The sequence below is a fragment of the Grampus griseus genome (assembly GCF_964374135.1).
Source record: "Grampus griseus genome assembly, chromosome: 3".
Lineage (NCBI taxonomy): Eukaryota > Metazoa > Chordata > Mammalia > Artiodactyla > Delphinidae > Grampus > Grampus griseus.
Window position 1 is genome coordinate 167,081,221 of NC_139019.1, and position 20,284 is coordinate 167,101,504.

General features: G+C 57.1%; 1 protein-coding gene across 4 annotated transcripts in view; it reads right to left on the reverse strand.

The window, feature by feature from the left end:
- Positions 1-20,284, reverse strand: part of PNPLA6 (patatin like domain 6, lysophospholipase) — a gene marked incomplete at its 5' end in the record, with an annotated part of 22,980 nt that continues 2,696 nt past the window's right edge. For 2 of the 4 annotated variants that reach the window (XM_082650793.1, XM_082650791.1), the window contains 29 exons: positions 1-460; positions 565-674; positions 779-881; positions 998-1,114; positions 2,116-2,417; positions 3,991-4,107; positions 4,548-4,617; positions 4,705-4,821; positions 5,110-5,266; positions 5,454-5,572; positions 5,741-5,923; positions 6,123-6,291; positions 6,576-6,639; positions 6,857-7,000; positions 8,741-8,816; positions 9,087-9,200; positions 9,657-9,780; positions 9,869-10,000; positions 10,220-10,425; positions 15,430-15,507; positions 15,594-15,761; positions 15,891-16,000; positions 16,308-16,391; positions 16,736-16,898; positions 16,985-17,065; positions 17,419-17,547; positions 17,769-17,849; positions 18,338-18,497; positions 18,586-18,726. In XM_082650793.1, coding sequence (XP_082506919.1) covers positions 389-460; positions 565-674; positions 779-881; positions 998-1,114; positions 2,116-2,417; positions 3,991-4,107; positions 4,548-4,617; positions 4,705-4,821; positions 5,110-5,266; positions 5,454-5,572; positions 5,741-5,923; positions 6,123-6,291; positions 6,576-6,639; positions 6,857-7,000; positions 8,741-8,816; positions 9,087-9,200; positions 9,657-9,780; positions 9,869-10,000; positions 10,220-10,425; positions 15,430-15,507; positions 15,594-15,761; positions 15,891-16,000; positions 16,308-16,391; positions 16,736-16,898; positions 16,985-17,065; positions 17,419-17,547; positions 17,769-17,849; positions 18,338-18,497; positions 18,586-18,726 — 3,691 coding nt within the window. In that variant the 3' untranslated portion in view covers positions 1-388. The remainder of the gene's footprint in view (positions 461-564; positions 675-778; positions 882-997; positions 1,115-2,115; positions 2,418-3,990; positions 4,108-4,547; positions 4,618-4,704; positions 4,822-5,109; positions 5,267-5,453; positions 5,573-5,740; positions 5,924-6,122; positions 6,292-6,575; positions 6,640-6,856; positions 7,001-8,740; positions 8,817-9,086; positions 9,201-9,656; positions 9,781-9,868; positions 10,001-10,219; positions 10,426-15,429; positions 15,508-15,593; positions 15,762-15,890; positions 16,001-16,307; positions 16,392-16,735; positions 16,899-16,984; positions 17,066-17,418; positions 17,548-17,768; positions 17,850-18,337; positions 18,498-18,585; positions 18,727-20,284) is intronic. The other 2 variants (XM_082650794.1, XM_082650792.1) reach the window with 1 other exon arrangement.

Genomic DNA, 20,284 nt, shown 5'->3' on the forward strand with positions numbered 1-20,284 from the left:
CAGGCGAAGTTGGGGATGGCCACTCCCAGTGGGGAAAGCTCACCCCGAGGCTGGGAGCACAGGTCATGGTGACAAGCTCAAGGTCGTTTCTGGCCCCAGCCCTGGCCATCCTGAGCATGGAAGGTGGGGCGAGGTGCCCCCTGAACCCAAAGATGACATACGGCCGCTTCCGAGAGGGGCAGGTTTATTGGTGGGACTGATCAAGGGTCATCAGTGCAGTGCTGGCCCTCCCCCGGGGGACAAGCCAGTCCAGTGTGTGGACCCTGGGGGCTGGGGGTCAAGGGGGACCCCGGGGGGTCACAGGCATAGCAGCAGGCAGAGGGGCAGTGAGCCGCCTCCAGAGGGCCCACCCCTAGTCCAGCCCAAGGGGGGACCCCTCTCGAGGTCCTCAGGCATCCGCAGATCTGGGGGCGTCCTGCGGCAGACAGCTCCGGTGCCGGAGGATCGGCTTCCCCTCCTCCTGCAGGGATAGGGGCGACCCCGCACGTGACACACAGCCCGGGACACCGGCGCAGTCAGCCGGGTCTCCCCACCTTGTGGGGGGCCCGAACCGCCCACTCTCACCATCTCGGAGGCAGTGCTGGGGCTCGCGCCCTCTGGAGAGCCCCCTTCGTCCCGCGAGCAGTCTGGCCCCACGTCCTCCTCGTACTCAGTCAGGCAGTCCGACTCCTCCCCTGGAATGGCAGTGGGTGAAGTTCAGGGCGCTTGGGCTGGGCTGACCTCTCCAGCCACCAGTACACCGACCCCGGGCTCCTGGGGATGCCCTCAGCCCCCTCACCATCTGCGCAGCCGTCGGAAACAGAAACGTAGCTCGTGGGGGGCTCGATCCTGGACACGATCTCCGCCAAGTCGGTGAAGCCGGAGCTGGGGAAGGCAAGCACCTGCGGAGAGGCGTGGGTGAGGCTCTCGGGGTCGTCTGAGGTCTGGGGGAGACCCAGAGGGGACTGGGGATGTGTCATCAGAGTGGCCCCGCCGGAGGAGGAGGGCGCAGGCTTACATCTGCACGGCGGCTCTCATTAAGGTCTGCAGACCGTCGGTCCGTGAGCATCTTTTCAATGATGTCGCCCCGGGTCCAGCCCCCAAACACGGCCTTCCCGTACTGGTAGCCCACATCCTGCAGGAAACGAGGGGGGCTGGGGCCATGTCTGCAATCCCTGGGGGTGTTCTTCTCTGCCTCATCTTCTCTGCTTATCCCCACCCTGCCTGCCCCTGCCCTGGCCCCTCAAAACTCTGATGCTCTGCCGGAGCTGGCCTTTGAGACTACACTGATTTCAGAGTCGGCCACACGTAGCACACTCACCCCCATGTCCCCTATCCTGTGCCCCTGCCAGACATTACCAATCACTCTTTGCTCATGCTTTCCCACTCAGCCCCATGCAGTGTGCCAAGTACCAAATGATTCGAGATGGCGGCATGCAGGCTTATTTCAAGGTCTGCAAATATGCGGTATACCCGTAAATATCATCATCTCCCATGCCCATAACAGACATCACTAATCCAGCATGGTACGCCTTCCCAGTGAGCCCAGAAAGGGAATCAGACATTTTTACTCAGGGCTCTGGGCAGCAGCTACTGATCATATTCTTTTCTTTCTTTCTCTCTCTTTTTTTTTGGCCACGCCGTGCGGCATGCGGGATCTTAGTTCCCTGACCAGGGATCGAACCCATGACCCCTGCAGGGGAAGCACGGAGTCCTAACCACCGGACCACCAGGGAAGTCCCAGTTACTGATCATTTTCAGTTGGCATGGGCTATGACACATTTTTCTGGGTCAGTGGCACATTATACAGTGCTCCATCCAGTGTATCCCAGACTTGGCATCGGACGTTACTAATTTTTCGTGGTTCTCATTCCCACCTACACAGAAACGGCATTAGAAATCTCTACAGCGTGCTTCAGGCAGTGCCGCTGGCACATACTAAGAAACTTAGTTCGCACATACACACGTACATCCCCTTGCCACACTCACTGCAGACATCACTGATTGATTACCGTTCTATTCCCCATGGATCCCAAATGCAGCCCTAGAATCCTTCCCTTCATGTTGCTCTGGGCTTTCAGTATTAAAGCTCTGCCGGCCCACCACACTGGCACCAAGTGGCTCCCACCCGCTCACATAGATCTGGTCGAACTTCCCGAAGTCCATGGTCTTGAAGCAGTCGATGGGTGGGCGCAGGTACTCGCAGTACGAGCTGGACTTCACGACCTCCAGCTGCCGCACGCAGGACACATAGGCCAGGCGAGACTGGATCTCGGCCATGTCTGGAACCTTGATCTTGTCTGCCCAGGGGTTCAGCCGCTTCCACAGCAGCCACCAGCCAGAGAGGCTGTCCCCGTAGGTGCTAAGGTCCGTCTCATCCTGGCTTCCCACATCGATGGCAATGACCGTCTTGGCACCCATGCTGCGAGCAATGTCCGCTGTGGGGCATGGGGGTCAGGGGGCTGTTCTCCACCGGGACTGAGGCAGGGAAGTTCAATGCAGCCCCGCAAACACCATCACGCACGTGGTCACGCAAAAAAAAAAAAAAAAAACCATGCAAACAACACGTAGGCGTGCAAAGCGTATGGCTGTAGAGGCCGATGATGTGGAGGAGGGGACGGGTGTTGGAGCTTTTAGGTCTGGGGAACCAGGGCCAGAGGAATGGAGAAGATGGAGGCAGAGGGATAAAGTCACTGGGGAAAGAGACCCAAGCTCAGACACATGGGGGAGAGAGATATGGAAGGAAAGTAACACGGAGACAGATTATAGTAAGGACACCAGGAGGCAGAGATGAAGGGATCAGAGTCATGGAAACAGACGGAGGATCAGAGACGCAGCGAGATGCGGGAATAAAGACATCGGGAGACAGAGCCGCGGGGAGAGAAATGCAGGGGACCAGAGACAGCAACAGAGATTCGCGGGAGAGAGAGATATCAGGGGCCAGAGATATGGAAGGACAGAGAATCCGGGCAGAAAGAGGGATCTTGAGACTGAGACAAGGGACACAGAGCAAAGAGCCGGATCAAGGAGATTCAGGCAGCGGGACAGATGGGGTGAAGAATGGGGTGATGGCGTGGTGAGGAGGGTGCTGTAGCTGTGGGTCTGGGTGCCCCACTGAGAGCCTCTGAGTGGGTCTGGGGGTGCCTGGGGGGACATGGACAGGGTCCTGTAGCCAGGTCCAGTCCCCAAAGACACCTAAGTCTCCAGAAGACTTCGCCCGTGGTAAGCTTGTCTGTGTGTGTGTGTGTGCTGTACACACCCCTATCAGGTATGTGCATGTCCCGTCTGTATGTTTGTGAACACACCCACCTCTGGGTGTGCTATATCTCTGCACACACACCCAGGACTGTTTGTATTCCTTTCCCGTGTCCCTAGATCAATGTCTAAGTATGTTTCTTTGTGCGTCCAAGTGTGTCCGTCCACCTGTGAGTTTGTACACACTTGCTCATGCGCATGAGGTTGTGTGAGTGCAAGTATCTGTACAGAACGCCTATGCAGGAGTTGGCAAGCTGTCTGTAAAAGGCCAGAGAAAAACTAATCTCGGCTTTGCAGGCCATATGGTCTCTGTTGCAACTACTCAACTGGGCTGCACAGACATAGCCACAGACAAAGGATAAACGATTAGGTGTGGCTGTGTGCCAATAAAACTTTATTTACAAAATCAGGCAGGGGGCCAGATTTGGCTTGTGGGGTGCAGTGTGCGGATCCCTGATCTATGGGACCTCAAGCGCCTGTGTAGCCAGTGTAGGTGTCTACTTGTGTTTGCACACCACTGGGTGTGTGGAATTTTAAGTTGCAACCCCCCTGCCTCTCATCTGCATGCTTCAAGTGAGTGGGTGTGAAAGAAAGCTCGTCGTGGAGCTGCCCCACCCCCCTGCGTGTGCCCACGCTTGCCCTGTGTGTGTGTGTGTCAAATACAGCACATGGGCGCATCCTTCACCTGCACACACACATGCCTGCTATGAGCTTGCCCGCGTGTCTGTGCACGGGGACAAGCAGATGGCTACTTGCCTGGTAGGTTGTTGATGTAGCCGCCGTCCATGAGGAGGTGCCCATCCTTGGGGTCACACAGTGGCGGCAGGTATCCCGAGAGTGTCATGCTGGCACGCACGTATCGCCACAGGGAGCCTGCCCGGCGGGACACACAGACACAGACACGCACTGGCACACTCAGACACACTTGGAGGCCCGGCCAGCCCGGTGGGCTCGCTGACCCGGCACATTGTTGACATAGCACCCGTCCACCAGCAGGTGCCCGTCCCTGGGGTCGCAAGGCGGGGGCAGGTAGGGGCAGTAGGAGGCAGTGGCCCAGATGTAACGCCATACGCAGCCTGTGGGGACTGGTGTGAGGGGGTGAGGCGCCCAACTGGTCTCTCGGCCTCCTGCCCGCGAGGACAGACATACCTGGGGCCTCTGGGGCATCAGTGGGTGACGATTAGTGCTCAGCACTCAGGCCAGGAGGGATGGTCACTCATGTTAACAATGTCCCAGATGCTCGGCTGCCCCTCCCCCGCACCCATTCCCCACATGGCTACAGTGGTTTTGGTGGGGCTGGCTGGGGTACCCACCATCTTTGTGGACACGCATGGCTGAGGCGGTGATGTCCGTGGTCACGTTGAAGTACGGCAGCCACAGGTCCTACAGGGACAGGGACTGCGGTCCAGGAGGAGTGGGGACTCCTGTGGGGAGGGGCAGGGGAGGGGCAGGCATGGGGGAAGAGTGCACCTCGATCTGCTTGTCCTGGAAGACACGGTGGATGCTGCGGTTGAAGGCCGACCCCGTGAACATGGAAGTGACGGGGTAGGTGAGGTCCAGCACGGGCTCCAGAACTGAAGTCATGCTCTAGGGGGCAATGGGCCAGGGGGGGTCAAACAGGAGTCACTTGGGGCTCACTGACTAGGCAGTCCCTAAGGGGCCTGACTTCTCCAGCTGGGAGCTGGAGACTAGGGTCACTAGCCAGAAAGTCACGGGGTGGGGGCGGTCATCCAAGGTCCTGGAGGTATCTCTATAAAGGATCCAGGTGGGGTTCACAGATTAAGACGGGGAGGGGCAGGAGAAACCCAGAAGCCCGTCTAGGGTGAGGTTTCAGGGTGCTCCTGGGGTGGGGGGACCCCTCCCCGCAACACACACCTTGGCCCACTCCCGGGCCCGCTGCTTAGTGCGGCTGGCGCTCCGCTCCTCGGCGTACAGGGCCCCGATGAAGGAGCCGATGGACGTGCCGCCCACCAGGTCGACAGGGACCCCCGCCTCCTCTAATGCCTTCAGCACTCCGATATGTGAGCAGCCTCTGCAAGGTGGAGACCCAGTGACCCTCTGGAGATCCCCTAAGCCCCACCCCCAGGAATCTTATCCCTTCTCCCTCACCTGCTAGGAAGGTGGTGCCGGCCCGCCCCTATGGGATCGCGCCCAGGGAATCAGCTCTACCCCTCAGGGCCCCTGGCCCCGCCCCTGTCAGCGCTGACCCCGCCCCTCACCTGGCCCCGCCCCCGCCCAGCACCAAGGCGATGGTGTTGCCTGTGAGCACCCGCGCCAGGCGGGAGAAGTCGCTGTGCCGGTCAGCGCGCTTCGAGAAAACCTTCTCGTAGAGCTCGTGCTGGTGTGAAAGGAGAGAGACGCGGCCCATGAGGATGCGGGTGTAGGAAGCGGCGTCTGGACCTCCAAGTCACTGCCCTGGCCCCGCTGGTCTCTAGGCCGCGCCCCTCCAGTAGCCACGCCCCTGAAAGGTCCTGAGAGCCGACCAGTCCCCTGCAGGGCCCCTCACCAGCTTGGCGGGGCTGCGGCGCGAGAAGAGGCGGCGCGGACAGCGCAGATGCAGGTGCCCCGAGCACCAGCTGCGCATGTTGAGCCACTCCACTGTGCGCGTGGGACCCGGGCCCTCCTCGCGGTGCAGCAGGACCAGCTGCTTGAGGGCGCGCACCGCCGTGTTCTCCAGCATCTGCTCCAGCTTGTGGGGGTGGTGGGGGGAGAAGGGGGAAGCACGGAAGTCACTCTCACCCGTGGTTTCCTCCCTGCCCCTCCCACACCTGGCCCCGTAGTTCCTGGTCGCCTAGCCCCACCGGTGAGGGTGCACGTGGCCCGGCGCAGGCACCGGAGGGCAGGGGGCGGGATCCCAGGGATGGGGTCACTGTGAATGGTCTCCAGACCTGGCCAAGCGTGGGCTCCTGGTCGCCAAGGCCCACGATGAGGATGCAGTCGGCCTGGCGCAGGCAGCGCACGGTCCAGGGTGTCAGCGATGCGTCCGTCTGGTAGAGCACGATGCGGTGCGTGTCCTCCTGCTGGGCCAGCCACCCTGACAGCCGGAATTCTTGGATGCTAGGATGGGGGCGGGGGAGCGTCATCCTGGGGCTGGTCAGGGGTCCCTGCCCTCAGGGACCATGTAGCTCCATTGCTCTGGGGAGGAGGACCTGGACATCCAAGCCCCACACGCCTGCATCCTCCAGGGGCGGATTCACTACACTGTCTCCCCAGTGACCAGAGGAATGGGGGCGCATGCTCCTTGTTTCACAGCCTAGACCTCAAATGAGATCTGAAAGAATCCTATGCTTTGAGCTTATCCCTCGCGCCCCACCCTAACCTCCTGCACCCCCAACACACACCTGTCCAGTGCAGAGGCCCCCAGGCGTGCCCGGATGATGTCACTGTTGAGAAGAAGTGTGGGGCCTGGGGATGGGTGAGGAAGGGTGTTTAGGAACCCAGGTCAACGGACCTGGAGGACCCTCCTATAAGACAATACCACCCACTCCGCTCCCACAGCCCTGTTCCAGCCCCCCAGCCCCACCGCTGGCCCACCCAGGCGTCTCCATTCATTGGCCAATGCCCCCACCCACATGCGCCTTGCCCCATGCAGACGGAAAGCCTGCCCTTGCCCACGACTGACCAATGGCTTGCAAAGCATGCTGCAGCTCCAGCATGAAGGCCACCATGGGCACCTCGGCACACACGGGCAGCACTGCCACCGTTGCCAGGTTGCTGGCTGGGTTGGTGAGCTCCGAGTGAGGGGGAACACCTAGGCCCGAACCTGCTGAGACCCCAAAGGATGGTATTTGCTGTGCAGTCCTGTGTCTGGAAAGGTCAGCTCGCCTCTGCCTTCTCAGAAATCCCTGTTCCCTGTTCCTCAGCTGAGGCTTAGTGATGCCGTAGTGAAGGTCATGGCCTCAATCCTAGCTTCACAGCCTCAACCACTGTTCTTGATAAGACCTGCCTATCTGACCTTCAGTTTTGGCCCAATCTCCTCAGTGGCATCCATTACACAACTGTATAACCATTTCTGTTTTCCACTCCACCTGTGTGGACTGATCTGTGCCCCTACCCCATTCTGGCCTTGGGGCCTCTGTCCACTAAAGGGACTTGAACACAAAACTAGACGGAAATAAATATATTTTTGACGCACTGATTGCTTCTCAGCTTCTCTACTTACACTTTAGACCAAACCATCAACCCCCATCTCTTGACCGGACTTCTCCCAGCCTCCTCTCCTCCAGTTTTCCTATAACAGTCTGAACAAGTTCAAATGCCTTTCGACGGCTTCTAGTCCCTGCATGACTTGCCCCCCTCCCCCTCACTCACTTTCCTCCTTGAAGTGTTTCAACACCGCCAAACCCTGTGTGCAGAGCCTTCAGAGTTCTGTCAGCGTCTGGCCCCATCTCATTTATCACGTCTCAGCTCACTGATCTCAGAAAAGCCTCCCTCCCGTCTCTAGTCATACCCCATCAAGATCCTATTTTGTTTTCTTCACAATACATTATCCGACATTGTACTCTTTCTTTGTATCTTAAAAACTGTATCTTGCTTCTGAAGCTGTAAACCCTTCTAGGGGCTTTGTCTGTCTTGTGCATTCTCCAGGTTCCCAGAGGTCTGAGATTTTAAAGTCCCTGCCCCCATTATCTGCCCCAGAATCACACCAAGGGCGGTCCTGGCAGCCGGGTGGGAGAGAACATGTATTTGTGCACTTGGTGCGAGACTGGGGGAAAAGTCTATCGGGGAAGACCCTGGGCATAGGGGCAGTTCTTGGCCACGGCCCACTCCCGCCCCTACCCTCAGGATCCAGGTGTCAGGGCTGATGGGGCAGAAGCCCCTGGGGGGAAAAGGAGAGTAGAGGTTGCCAGGCTGCTCCAGGGTCAGGTCACCATAACATAGAACCTCAGGTCCATATTTCTGCACATCTCGAATCTGACTCAATTTCCCATCGTATCCTAGCTGACGGAAACCACATCTCCCAGCATGCCCAGGGAAGGGAACCACACAACCACCACCACCCCCAGCATGCACTGGGACAGGGGCCATCTCCCAGCATTCACGGGGACCAGGAACCACATCTCCCACCAGGCTGGTAACCTACGAAGCCACTTTCCAACATGCCCTGGGCCCCAAACACCACCCCATAGACTACATTTACCAGCACACTTTAGTCTAGGTTTCCCCTTCCTAGTATGTGGACTCCATCCTCCAGCCAGCCCTGACACCCTGAACCAAGCTTGCCCTAAAGACTCCTCCTGTCAGCACCACTGATACTTCAGATTCTATTAACAAGCCGGCCCTGGGTCCAGGACTCCGTTTCCCAGCATGCCCAATAACCAGCACTACAGCCCACAGCATGCACCGGAACTCGGATTCCCACTTCCCACTTGAAGCCCCGCCCAGAGCGGGTTATACGCAGGACTCCACTTCCCAGCATGCCCTGGGTTCAATGGCTCCCTCTCCTAGCTCGTTCTGGGCGTTGGACTAGATCCCTTAGCATTCCCAGGCGCTGGCCAGCTCTCACCTGGGAAGGGTCCTTGCAGCTGCTGCAAATTCCCCAGAATTTTCTGGCTCAGCAGGTGGATGAGGCGGGTGACAACCTGGGTCGTTGGAGGCCGGCGGTCCAGTGAGACTGGAGGAGCAATTCTGCACCACCTTTTCCTCCTCTACCAGGGCGCCTGGGTCCCTGTTACCTGAGTCCCACCCCATGAGCCCCGCCCTCACTTGGAGGCTTCACCTCCTTCCTAGGGCTCCACCCCCATCTAACCCCCCTCTCCACACATTAGGCCCTGCCTTCTCTGGGTACCCGCCCCCACTCCCATCTGTCCAGCCCCCGTTAGGAAAACAGCCCACAACCCAGCGAGCTGCACCTGCGGGTATCGACGTTTGATGTGGCCCAGGGTGCCCTCGGGGAGTTTGGCCAGCTCTGTGTCGCGCACCGCGTGCACCGTTGTGGCACGTGGCTGCCTGGTCAGCGCCTCCACCTAGGGGACAGCGTGCCTGACCAAGGCTGCGTGAGCCAGGAGCTTGATAGGTAAGGGAGAGGACGACCGTGGGTGCAGAGAGGAGGCCCTACCGAGTCCCCCCCACCCCGCCCCAACCCCTAGATGGGGGTAGAGAGAACCAAGCCTTACTACCCATCTCGGGACTCTGAGGAAAGGGAGAGGACAGGAGGACAGGGATCCACACCGGCGGGGGTCCCCTCTTCTGATGTAGAGAGGTCTGGAGACTGATTCAGATCAGACTCGCCACCCTGATGAGGTTGCCCCCATGGCCCCACCCCATGGAAAGGAGCTGGGGAAAGTGGATTGCACGAGGTCATAGGTTGGGGAGGGAGCGTTCTCTACCCCCAACAGGTTACCTGGGATGAAGTGTATGTTGGGCGTGGGGGGAAACTGGACTGGGAGAGGTTAGAGGTCAGTGGGTGGGGCCGAACTCACCACTCCTATGAGATCCCCGCGGCCGTACTCGCCCACCAACTCCTTCTTGCCATTGCCACGCTGGATGACACTTCGCAGCCGCCCATTGAGCACGATGTAGGTGCAGTCGGAGCGGTCGCCCTGCCTGGGGTGGGGGTGGGAGGGGCGGGTCAGACAGGGTAGGGGTCCTCGTAGGCAGGGCCTGAGGGGAGAGGTGGGGGCAGGGCCTGCACCTGTACAGTGCGCGTCCCGCCTCTACCGCTGTCCAGTCGATGGCGAAGTCCATCTGGCGCACGAAGGGCGACATCCTCGCGGCCACGGTCTGCGCGGCGCTCAGCACTACACTGGGCTGTGCACGCATGATCCTGTAGGCGAAGGGCAGGGGTGCATGGGCCGGGGGCGCCCTAGAACAGCCCTTAGGGAGTAGAGAGGGTGGGGGATGGCCTGGAGGTGGGACAAGAAGGGCTCAAATCTTCCCTGGAAAACTGTTGGCTGTTCAGAGGGATGGCCTCGTGCAGGGCAGAACAGAGTTGGTCGGGGCTGCCTAAGCGTCACCCCCACCCCCATATCGGGCCCAGTCATACTCATAGAAGTCAGACTTGGAGATCCGCAGGAAGGTGCAATCACGCTGGGCTCGCAGCGTGAAGATGAGGGGCTCCCCGGTAAGCACGGCCAGCTGCCCCACCAGCTCCCCGGGCTGCACCACGAACAGGCACACGTCTTCGGCCTTGTCGATCATGCGCTGGTAGACGTGCAGGCAGCCCCAGAGCACGAAGTGCAGGCTCACATCCTGTAGGGCGAGGGCCAGGAGATGGGCACAGGGGCACCACCTCACCCACAACTCAGGTCAGCGCACTCCAGAGGAAAGGTTAAGGAAGGAAAAGTTGGAGGGAGTGAAGGCTTTCCATAGCACTGAGCTGAGCAGCATATGTTATCTATATTCCCACTCAGCACCAGGGCAGACATTGCTAATGGATCACCCAACTCAACCCAGATTAAGGCCCATGAATTCTTTTCAACACAGCCAGCAAGAGCCGACGAAGACTGGCTACACAGGAGCATGGCTGAGCTTAGAGCCTCTTTGCTTGTGCTGGGCAACTGCATAGCTACATGGAAAAGAATAAAGTTGGATTCTCACCTTATGCCATATTAAAATGGATCAAAGACATGAATCTGAGAGCTTAAACTATAAAACTCTTAGAAGATGGGACTTCCCTGGTGGCGCAGTGGTTAAAAATCCGCCTGCCAATGCAGGGGACAGGGGTTCGAGCCCTGGTCCGGTAAGATCCCACATGCCGCCGAGCAACAAAGCCCGTGCACCACAACTAGTGAGCCCGCGTGCCACAACTACTGAAGCCTGCGCGCCTAGAGCCTGTGTTCGGCAACAAGAGAAGCCACCACAATGAGAAGCCGGCACACCACAACGAAGAGTAGCCCCCGCTCGCCACAACTAGAGAAAGCCCATGCGCAGCAACAAAGACCCAACACAGCCAAATACATACATACATACATACATAAAACTCTTAGAAGAAAATACAGGGGTCAATCATGGTCACACTGAATTTGGCAACAGAATCTTGGATATGATACTAAAAGCCCAAGCAACAAAATGAAAAACAGATAAACTGGACTGCAACAAAATTAAAACCTTTTGAGTTTCAAAGGGCACTATCAAGGAAGTGAAAGGACAACACACCGTGTGGGAGAAAATATTTGCCAATCATGTATCTGCTAAGGGTCTGGTATCCAGAATATGTAAAGAATTCTTACTACTCAGTACTAAAAAGACAAATAACTCAATTAAAAAATGGGCAAGGGCTTCCCTGGTGGCACAGTGGTTAAGAATCCACCTGCCAATGCAGGTGACACGGGTTCGAGCCCTGGTCCGGGAAGATCCCACATGCCGCGGAGCTACTAAGCCCGTGTGCCACACCTACTGAGCCTGCGCTCTAGAGCCTGCGAGCCCCACTACTGAGACCGCGTGCTACAGCTACTGAAGCCCGCGCCTAGAGCCAATGCTCCACAACAAGAGAAGCCACCGCAATGAGAAGCCCGCGCACTGCAATGAAGAGTAGTCCCCGCTCTCCGCAACTAGAGAAAGCCTGCGTGCAGCAAGGAAGACCCACTGCAGCCAAAAAATAAATAATTTTTTTAAAAAAATGGACAAAGGCTCTGAATAGACATTTCTCCAAAGAAGATTTTTGAATGGCCAGTAAGCTCAACATCATGAATCATTAGGGAAATGCAAATCAAAACCACAGTGAGATGCCACTTCACACCCACTAGGATGGCTTGAATCAAAAAGTGTTAGAGAGGATGTAAGAAACTGGAATCCTACACACTGCTGGTGGGACTGTAAAATGATACAGCCACTGGGAAACAATGTGGCAAAAATTTAAAAAGTCCTCAAAGAATTAAAAATAGAGTTGCCGGGACTTCTCTGGTGGCACAGTGATTGAGAATCCACCTGCCAATGCAGGGGACACAGGTTCGATCCCTGGTCTGGGAAGATCCCATATGGCACGGAGCAACTAAGCCCGTGTGCCACAACTACTGAGCCTGTGCTCCAGAGCCCGCGAGCCACAGCTACTGAGCCCACACGCCACAACGAATGAAGCCCGTGTGCCTAGAGCCCGTGCTCCGCAACAAGAGAAGCCACCGCAATGAGAAGCCCGCACACCGCAACGAAGAGTAGCCCCCGCTCACCGGAACTAGAGAAAGCCTGCACGCAGCAACGAAGACCCAACGCAGCCAAAAAAAAAAAAAAGAAAAAAAATAGAGTTGCCATATGACCCAGCAACTCAACTCCTAGGTATCTACCCAACAGAAATGAAAACGTGTCCACAAAGACATCTGCACATAAACGTTCATAGCCGCGTTATGCCTACTAGCCAAAAGGTAGAAATAACTCAATGTCCATCAACTGATGAATTAAGAAGCAAAATGTGGTCCATTCGTACAATGGAACAGTAGTCAGCCCTAATAGAATGAGGCACTGACACATGCCACAACATGCATGAACCTTGAAAACAGCATACTAAGTGAAAGAAGCCCAGACACAAGGAGCCACATGTTGTATGATTCCATTTACATGAAATGTCCAGAACGGGCAAATCTACAGAAACGTAAGATTAGCAGTTGCTTAGGACTGGGGCTGTTTAGGAGGTAGGAGACTGATGGCTTAAGGGTATGGTGTTTCTTTTTAAGGTGATGCTCTGAAAATGCACAGTGGTGATGGTTGCACAACTATGTGAATACACTAAAAACCAGTGAATTGTACTCTTTGAGTGGGTGAATTGTATAATGCATGAATTACGTCTCTAAAACTATCACCCCGCAAAAAAAAAAAATCCCCTTTGGGAAGTTCCCTGGTGATCTAGAGGTTAGGATTCGCCACTTTCACTGCTGGAGCCCGGAGCCTGGCTTCAGTCCCTGGTCAGGGAACTGAGATCCTGCAAGCCATGCAGTGCATTTAAAAAAAAAAAAAAAAAAAAAAAAAAAAAAAAAATCCCCTTTGCTCCCGGTTCCCTTGTTCCACTCCATCGCTGTTGACTTCCTTTTGTTTCCTACAGGTGGAATAGCTCTACCACAGGACATTTGCACAAACTGTCCCCTCTGCATAGAATGCTCTTTCCTTCCCCTTGTACCTAGTTAATTCGTCCTCATCCTTCCTCCTTCTCTGGAGGTCACTTCCACAGAGACACTGCCCTGACTAAACCAGACGTTGTGGAGCTGAGAACATCTCCTTTGTAGCACTAAGCACATATGATGTAGTAACAATTTGTGTAATCCTTTGACTGTACTGTCTGTCAGAACTGTGAGCTTCCCAAAGGCAGGGGGCCCCACTGGTGTTTCTTGCCTCTGCAACAACCCTGGGACACAGCAAACGCCCCTTTCCTCTCTGGTTAGCCTGCCCAGCTGGACACCTCTCTGTCCCACCCTTTCAAATAAGGAACTGAAACTGCCCAGAGACAGAAGATTCCTTCCTCATTCATTACACAAACCTGTCTGACACCCCACAACGCCCCAGATGAGTGCCAAAACACTGCAAGGATCCTTGGGAGAGGCCCAGGCCCAGGAGACATACACACATGCTGGAACCTTCCAAGATAGAATTCCCAGACTGGGTTTGGGATATAAATGGGAGTGACTAATAGTAGGCTGCCATTTGTCCTCAGACTGGGAAGCATGTTGTTTTTCACTGCAGGACTTCTCAGAGCCTTGAATATGCTAATAATGCTCACCGGGAGCTGCCATGAAGGGGTAAAATAACCTGTGTTTCTCCAACATGTTGCACACAGACCCCCTGTGATATGGCCGTTCCATGAAATATGCTTTGGGAAATGTTTGTGGAAAGCGGGGTTTCTCAACCTTGGCAACACTGACACTTTGGACTGGATAATTCTGTTGTAGGGGGACTGGCCCATGCAGTCTTGCATCCCTGGTCTCTAACCCGCTAGATGACAGTAGCACCCTCCTAAGTCAATCAAAAATGTCTTGACGTTGCCAAATGTCGTTGACAATGATGTTGAAAACTATTGGTGTAAAGTTTCAGAGGGGGGCACAGCAGACCAGCTTTGTCCCTAACAAAGTTCTGAAGACCCCGAGGAGCCTGGTGTGTTAGCAGGCTGGGCTGGGGCTGGGGCTGGGGCTGGGGCCGGGCTGGGTTGAGCCCAGCAGAGGCTCCCAGATAAGCAGGGGCCCGGGGCCCCTGCAAGGGCCACGGTGTGACCACACTTCCTCAGCCAGTCCCCCAAGTACCTCAAACAGCTGGCACAAAACTTCCTCTGCAGAAAGGAGCCCACCCTGCAATGAGCAGCTCAACGTGGCCACTTAGTCAACTGATCATGTGATATAACAACCACCCTTAAATCAACCATACTCCAATAAAAATTAAAAACCACCACCACCCAGCCAGCTAATAGCTGGGCCACCCCCAGCCCCTCCCCCAAGCCCAGGGCTCCTCCCTTGAGCCTGGGGCGGTGCTGTGGTCTCAACGCCTAAGTCATGTCACCCCTACTGTCACCCCCACCCCATCCCCCGACTAGGAGCTGCTGCTCCAACCCTCCCCTGGCCTGTCACCCTTGCAAACCCTAGTAGCTGCGAACTGAGTATTTCCTGTTTCATCCTCACAGCAATTCTAGCAGATAGTTACGACACTCATTCTGCAGGCGAGGAAGATGACAAGTTTCTAGATGATTCACCCAAGGTCACACAGGGAGTCAGGGCAGAGTCCGGGTTTCACCTTTGGCTTCCTCCCTAACCCTCCTCCTCTGTGCTCCTGGCCTGTGACGTCACAACGGGTCTCAGTTTCCCCGCCTGGAGAATGGACGGATTAGTGGGATGCACAGTTTCCCACACCTGTGTGTCACCAGGAGGCACTGAAATCCAGCTCGTGGGGCTGGTTCCCAGCCTCCAGGTCCAGATTCTGACCTGCACCCGTTTACTGAGTGCCCCCATCCTAGCAGGGACCCAGGAATGAGAAGCACACAGAGCATCAGAGTATGTTGTAGAGTTGAAAGGTCAGAAAATGGAAGTTGCAGGAAATGCCAGGACAGGGAAGAGAAGTCTAGGGGTGGAGGTCCTAGTATAAAAGGTTCAGGGGTTAGAGGAGAATATGTCCAGAGGACATGGGGAGGGAGGGCTGTGAGTCAGAGTCATAGGATCCAAAGGTCAGGGGCTGGAAATCATATACTGGGAGGTCTACATCTAAGGTGAAAAGGCAAGGACCAGAGATCAGAGAGAGAGGTCTTGGGTCAGGGCTGCATGATCAGAGTTCAGGGCTCAGCCTCACCTGGTCCCCCTGGCGGGCAATGATGGTGCCGGCTTTGGTGTGGTGCAGCAAAACTCGGCTGTTCAAAAGGGAGGGGTCCTGGGGAGGAAGGAAAGGGGCTTGAGACTGGCCCAGCCAGGCCTCCCACCCCCAACCTGGTCCCCCAGACACCCTCAGCTGCCCACCTCAATCCGCATCAGCTTGGCCAGCTCTCGCTTCGCCGCCTCAAAGATGCTGCTTGTCTGGCGGCCCTGGTAGGGCCCGAAGGGGCACCCGCCAGTGGCCGACTCATCCTCACAGTAGCTGTATTCACAGGCGCCGGCTGGCTGCTCCCGGGGCTCCTGAGTAGGGGTCTGTGTGGGGCAAGGCCTGTGATCTCCCTGCTCCCACCCGATCTTCCTCCTCGGGGGACTCCACCTGTGGCCAGACCAGGGTCCCAGGAGGGGACTGGGATGGGGTGGGGGAAGAGGGCAGGGCCTTACCCGAGCCAGGGCTGCCTGGGGCCCCCATGAGGCCTCTTCCTGCAGGGACACGGAGATCCGGCCCCGCTCATATGCCATGTCGAAGTCCGAGCGAGGGCCACCCTGCAAGCCTGCAGTGGGCAGGGGGCAATAAATGCAAAAAAGATGAGAGTGACCATAGCTGGAGTCTAAGCAAGCACTACCTATGTACCCGAGGCCGCGGCTACACAGACATGACTAATCGATCACTGCTCTGGCCCTTGCAACCCTTCTCACCACAGCTGGGAGGGCACCATCTCAACGACTACCCACAACAAAAAGACATGAGTAAGTGCTGCTGATATTCCCATTTCACGGATGAGAAAAATCAAGACTGGCAGGCCTGCATCCAACCCAGAAATACGATGGCCTCCCCCTACTCCACTTGGTGCCCCAAACCTGAGATGTCCACTGGCATCGAGATGCAGCGACTCAGCAAGGGCGCCGAGGGGGCTTCCAGGGATGTGGGCTTCACTGGGTCCCCTGGGGGAGACGCGTGTTCAGGCTCCTGCCCCTCAGAGCGCCCAGGACTGGGGGTGGGGAGCTGAAGGGGGCCTGGGGAGAGGTCAGCTCAGAGTCCCTGGGGACCGGGGGACTAGGAAAAGTGATTCCAGTGGGCCCAGGGGACTGAGGCCAGGGGTCCTGGGGGATCCAAACAGGAGTCACACCTGGGTACCTAGCTAAGCGGGTCCTGGGGGGGCTGGGCAGCTCAGGTGGAAGTATCTGAGGAACTGAGACATGCATTGAGGGGCAGAGCCTGGGCTTCTTGGGAGTGGGCTGGGCCAGCCTACGGTTCCTGGGGGTCAGGCAGGGGTCATCTTGGGTACCTGCAGTTGCAGGCAGTGGGGCCCCGGTGGGGTCAGGCGGCCGGCCAGGCGTCTCCCTCGCCTCCTCAGAAGCAGAGGTGCTGGCTATCCGCTTGGAGCCACGCACAGGGCTGGTGCGGGCTGGGAGGCCCGGGCTGGGGAAGAGGCGCAGGGGCTGGATCTCCTGGGGGCAGAGGGGATCCTGTGGCATGTCTGGGGAGGCACACGCCGCACACCCCTCCGGCCCCTGGTGCTCTCCACGTAACTCACGTGGCTGAAGAGCTCGTTGGTCAGACCCAGGTAGTTGTGAAGCGCCAGGAAAGTGACCCGCTGCAGCCTCACCATGATGATCTTTGGGGGCATGGCCGTCAGAGGAGGGGGCCAGGGAGAAAGAGGGTCAGCCACAGGACTTAGCACTGAGGGGGTGGGGCCGTGGGTGGGGAGAGGGAGATGGAGCTAAGGCCAGGAGATCAAGGTCGGAGCAGGAAGGGGCTGGGCAGGGCCCTAGGAGCCAGGGAGAAACCGACAATCAGGCAGCAGAAACCTGGGGACACGGGGTGGAGGCAGCTCATGGGAGGAGTCAGGGAGGTCCGGCTGCTCAGGGCCGATAAACGCAGCTTCAGTGCCTGTTGGCTGCTGGGTCCCAGCCCCCAGGAGCCTGTGATGGGTGGGGGGTTATGAAAGGAAGTGGATGGCCCGCTGACCTGCACTACCCGCACCAAGCTCTCAGGATACTTGGTGAAGACGGCTGAGAAGGCCTCGACTGGAAGCCGCAGCACCGTGGAGTCTCGGGCCGCCCGAGCGGACACGGTACGCTGGGGGTGCTGGTGACCCTGGGGGTGCCGGGGGCACAAGGAGAATCAAGGTCAGGGGCTGTGAGAGCCCCCCTTCCTGCTCCCCCCCGACCCCTCCTGATGCCACTGCCTTGAGGGACCACCGGCAACATCAGGCACGCATCAGAGATGGGGGCCCTGGGGGTGACCCTCCCCAACCCAGCCTGGTGGGTGTGGCCTCCCACCCAGCCTCCCCCGCCCCCTCCGTACTGGTCACTCACGGTGATGACATCCAGGATGCTCAGAAGGCTGTTGACACTGTCCCCAGGAACCACTTCCTTCACCACACACTCCTTCCCATCCTGAGACACGGGGTGGGGGAGGCGGGCACTGACCAGGGCTGCCCCTGCCCTGCCAGCCCACGTCCTGCCCCCTGACCACGCCACTGGTCCTCATTCTCCCTCGGTGATCACTGACACCCGGACCCCACTGAACCTTCCGACCAGCATCACTAACCATAACCGGTGACTGTGCAGACCACCCCAGATGCTCTTGGACACCCGTTCCCAACTCCTGCCTGCACATCTCATAAGACCACCAACCCTGGGAATTCCCTGGTGGTCCAGTGGTTAGGATTCGGCGCTTTCACTGCCGTGGCCCGGGTTCAATCCCTGGTGGGGGAACTAAGATCCCACAAGCTGCGCCTCGCGGCATTGCCAAAATTAAAAAAAAAAAAAAGCCCACCAACCCTGCTACCAAAAGCACTGCCTGTCCCCGGTGACCACTGCACCACTGCTCATCCCTGCCGCCCATTTCACTGTGGTGCCCCCCGGAGGGGGAACCCACTCACAGGAGCCGGCAGACAGAGCTCCAGCAGCCCATCCTGCACCACGTAGATGCTGGCATCGGGCTGGCCTGGCCGGAAGACGTAGTCACCCTGGCTGAGCCGCTGAAAGACCATGTGCCGGCACAGCTCCAGGAAGAGCGGCTTCTCAAAGTGGCCCAGCACCCTGTTGGATAGGGACCGGGGAATGGAGAGATGCAAGAGGTCAGGTCAGCCCCAGCTCTGCAGCCCCCTGCCTGCACCTTGACACTGACCGGACGTTCTTGAGCATGTAGAGCACCTCGGAGGGCAGGTGGGAGTTGGCCAGGTCGCCCTCGGTCAGGTCAGCCTCCAGCACCGCAGGCGGGGGCTCCTTCCGCTGCAGCGTTGGCGCCTCTTTCTGGATGCGCAGGATCCTGGTGGGAGGAGGGGGGAGCGAGGGGGGGTGAGAAGCAGGGAGGGGACTCAGGAAGACCTGAGACCCCCCACAGAGCCCTACCCCGGGGACACCAGAGCAGGACTCAGCAAACTGTGGCCCACTGGCCAAATTAGGCCAGCCACCTCCTTTTGTAAATAAAGCTTTATTAGCACGAGCTATTAATACATTCATTCATTTACATATCGTCTGAGGCTACTTTAACGCTACAACAGCAGAGTTGAGTCGTTGCAGCAGTTGCAGCAGCGTTGCGCGCAGCCTGCAAAGCCCCAGATGTGGCCGAAAAAAGAGAAAAGTTGCTGACCCCTGAAATAAAACCCTGGGGTCACCCTTCACTAGTCACAGGCTCCCTAGATGAACCCTCTCATTAAGCAGACCCCTGACACAGCTTCCAAGATATGGGCAGACCCCAGAAAAGCACCTCTGTTCATCATGGGACCCCACATATTGCACGCCTCCATCATGTAGCCTCCGTCACGTAGGCAGAGCCTTGGGGTAGCTTCCATTATATCAGGAGACCCCAGATAAAACCTCTCTGATCCTTATAAAAATCCCTGAGATAACCGTTCCTCCCCAGTCTCAGACAACCCTCAGACAGCCTCTCTGATGGTCACAGAGACTCTTGAGATAGCCCTGGTTACGTGCAGAGAATCCAGATACAGCCCCTCTACTAACCGTGGACCTAGGAGAGCTCCTCCCTGGAAGTCACAGTTGCTACTGAAGACAGTCCTTCCACTACTCACAAAATGCTCAAGATAGACCCTCTAGAATGAGCTTAAACTGAGTTAAACTCCACATTACAGAGAAATCCAGAAACAGCTCCTCTTCTGATCAGGAAGATCTTGGGCTAGCCCTCGCCCAGGTCACAAAGAGCTGAGATAGCTCTCTCAAGGCCATGGCAACATCAGGGTAGCTCCTCAAGGGTGTGCAGACACTGAAACCACTCCCAGGAGGTGGAAAGACCCTCAACTAATTGTGGGAGACCTAGAGATAGCCCTTCTACTCAAGTCATAGAAAGCCATGGGATAGCACACCTGTTGACCATGGACACCCCTGGAATGGCCCCTCAGTGTGAAGAAACACTTGAGACAGACCTTCAAAATAGAGTCTCTGATGTCAGGAGACCCCAGAGCCAGCTCCCAACTTGGAAAGATCCCTGAGAGAGCCTTTCTCAGAGACCCTGAGGGACCCTTTGCTGATGACATGCCCTGACATGCCCTTCCCGTGTCTCTAGTGCCAAACGATTCTTGAGATGACTCCTAGGGAACAGAACCCCCTAACACAGCCTCCGTGTAGTTTGGGGAAAATCCAAGGGAGGTGACACAGAGAGATGCTTTCTGATGCAGAGAGATTGCTGAGATAACCCCTAGGGAACAAAAGCCAGAGATAGCCCCTCCTGCAGGTCCCAGAGAGACCTGCGATAACTCCAGTGAGACTCTGAAATAAACCCTCTCGTGTGGGGAGATCCCAGATTTGACCCCTAAGGGTATGACAAGACATCCGAGGTAGTGCCTGGGGATTAAATAACTCACGGATGC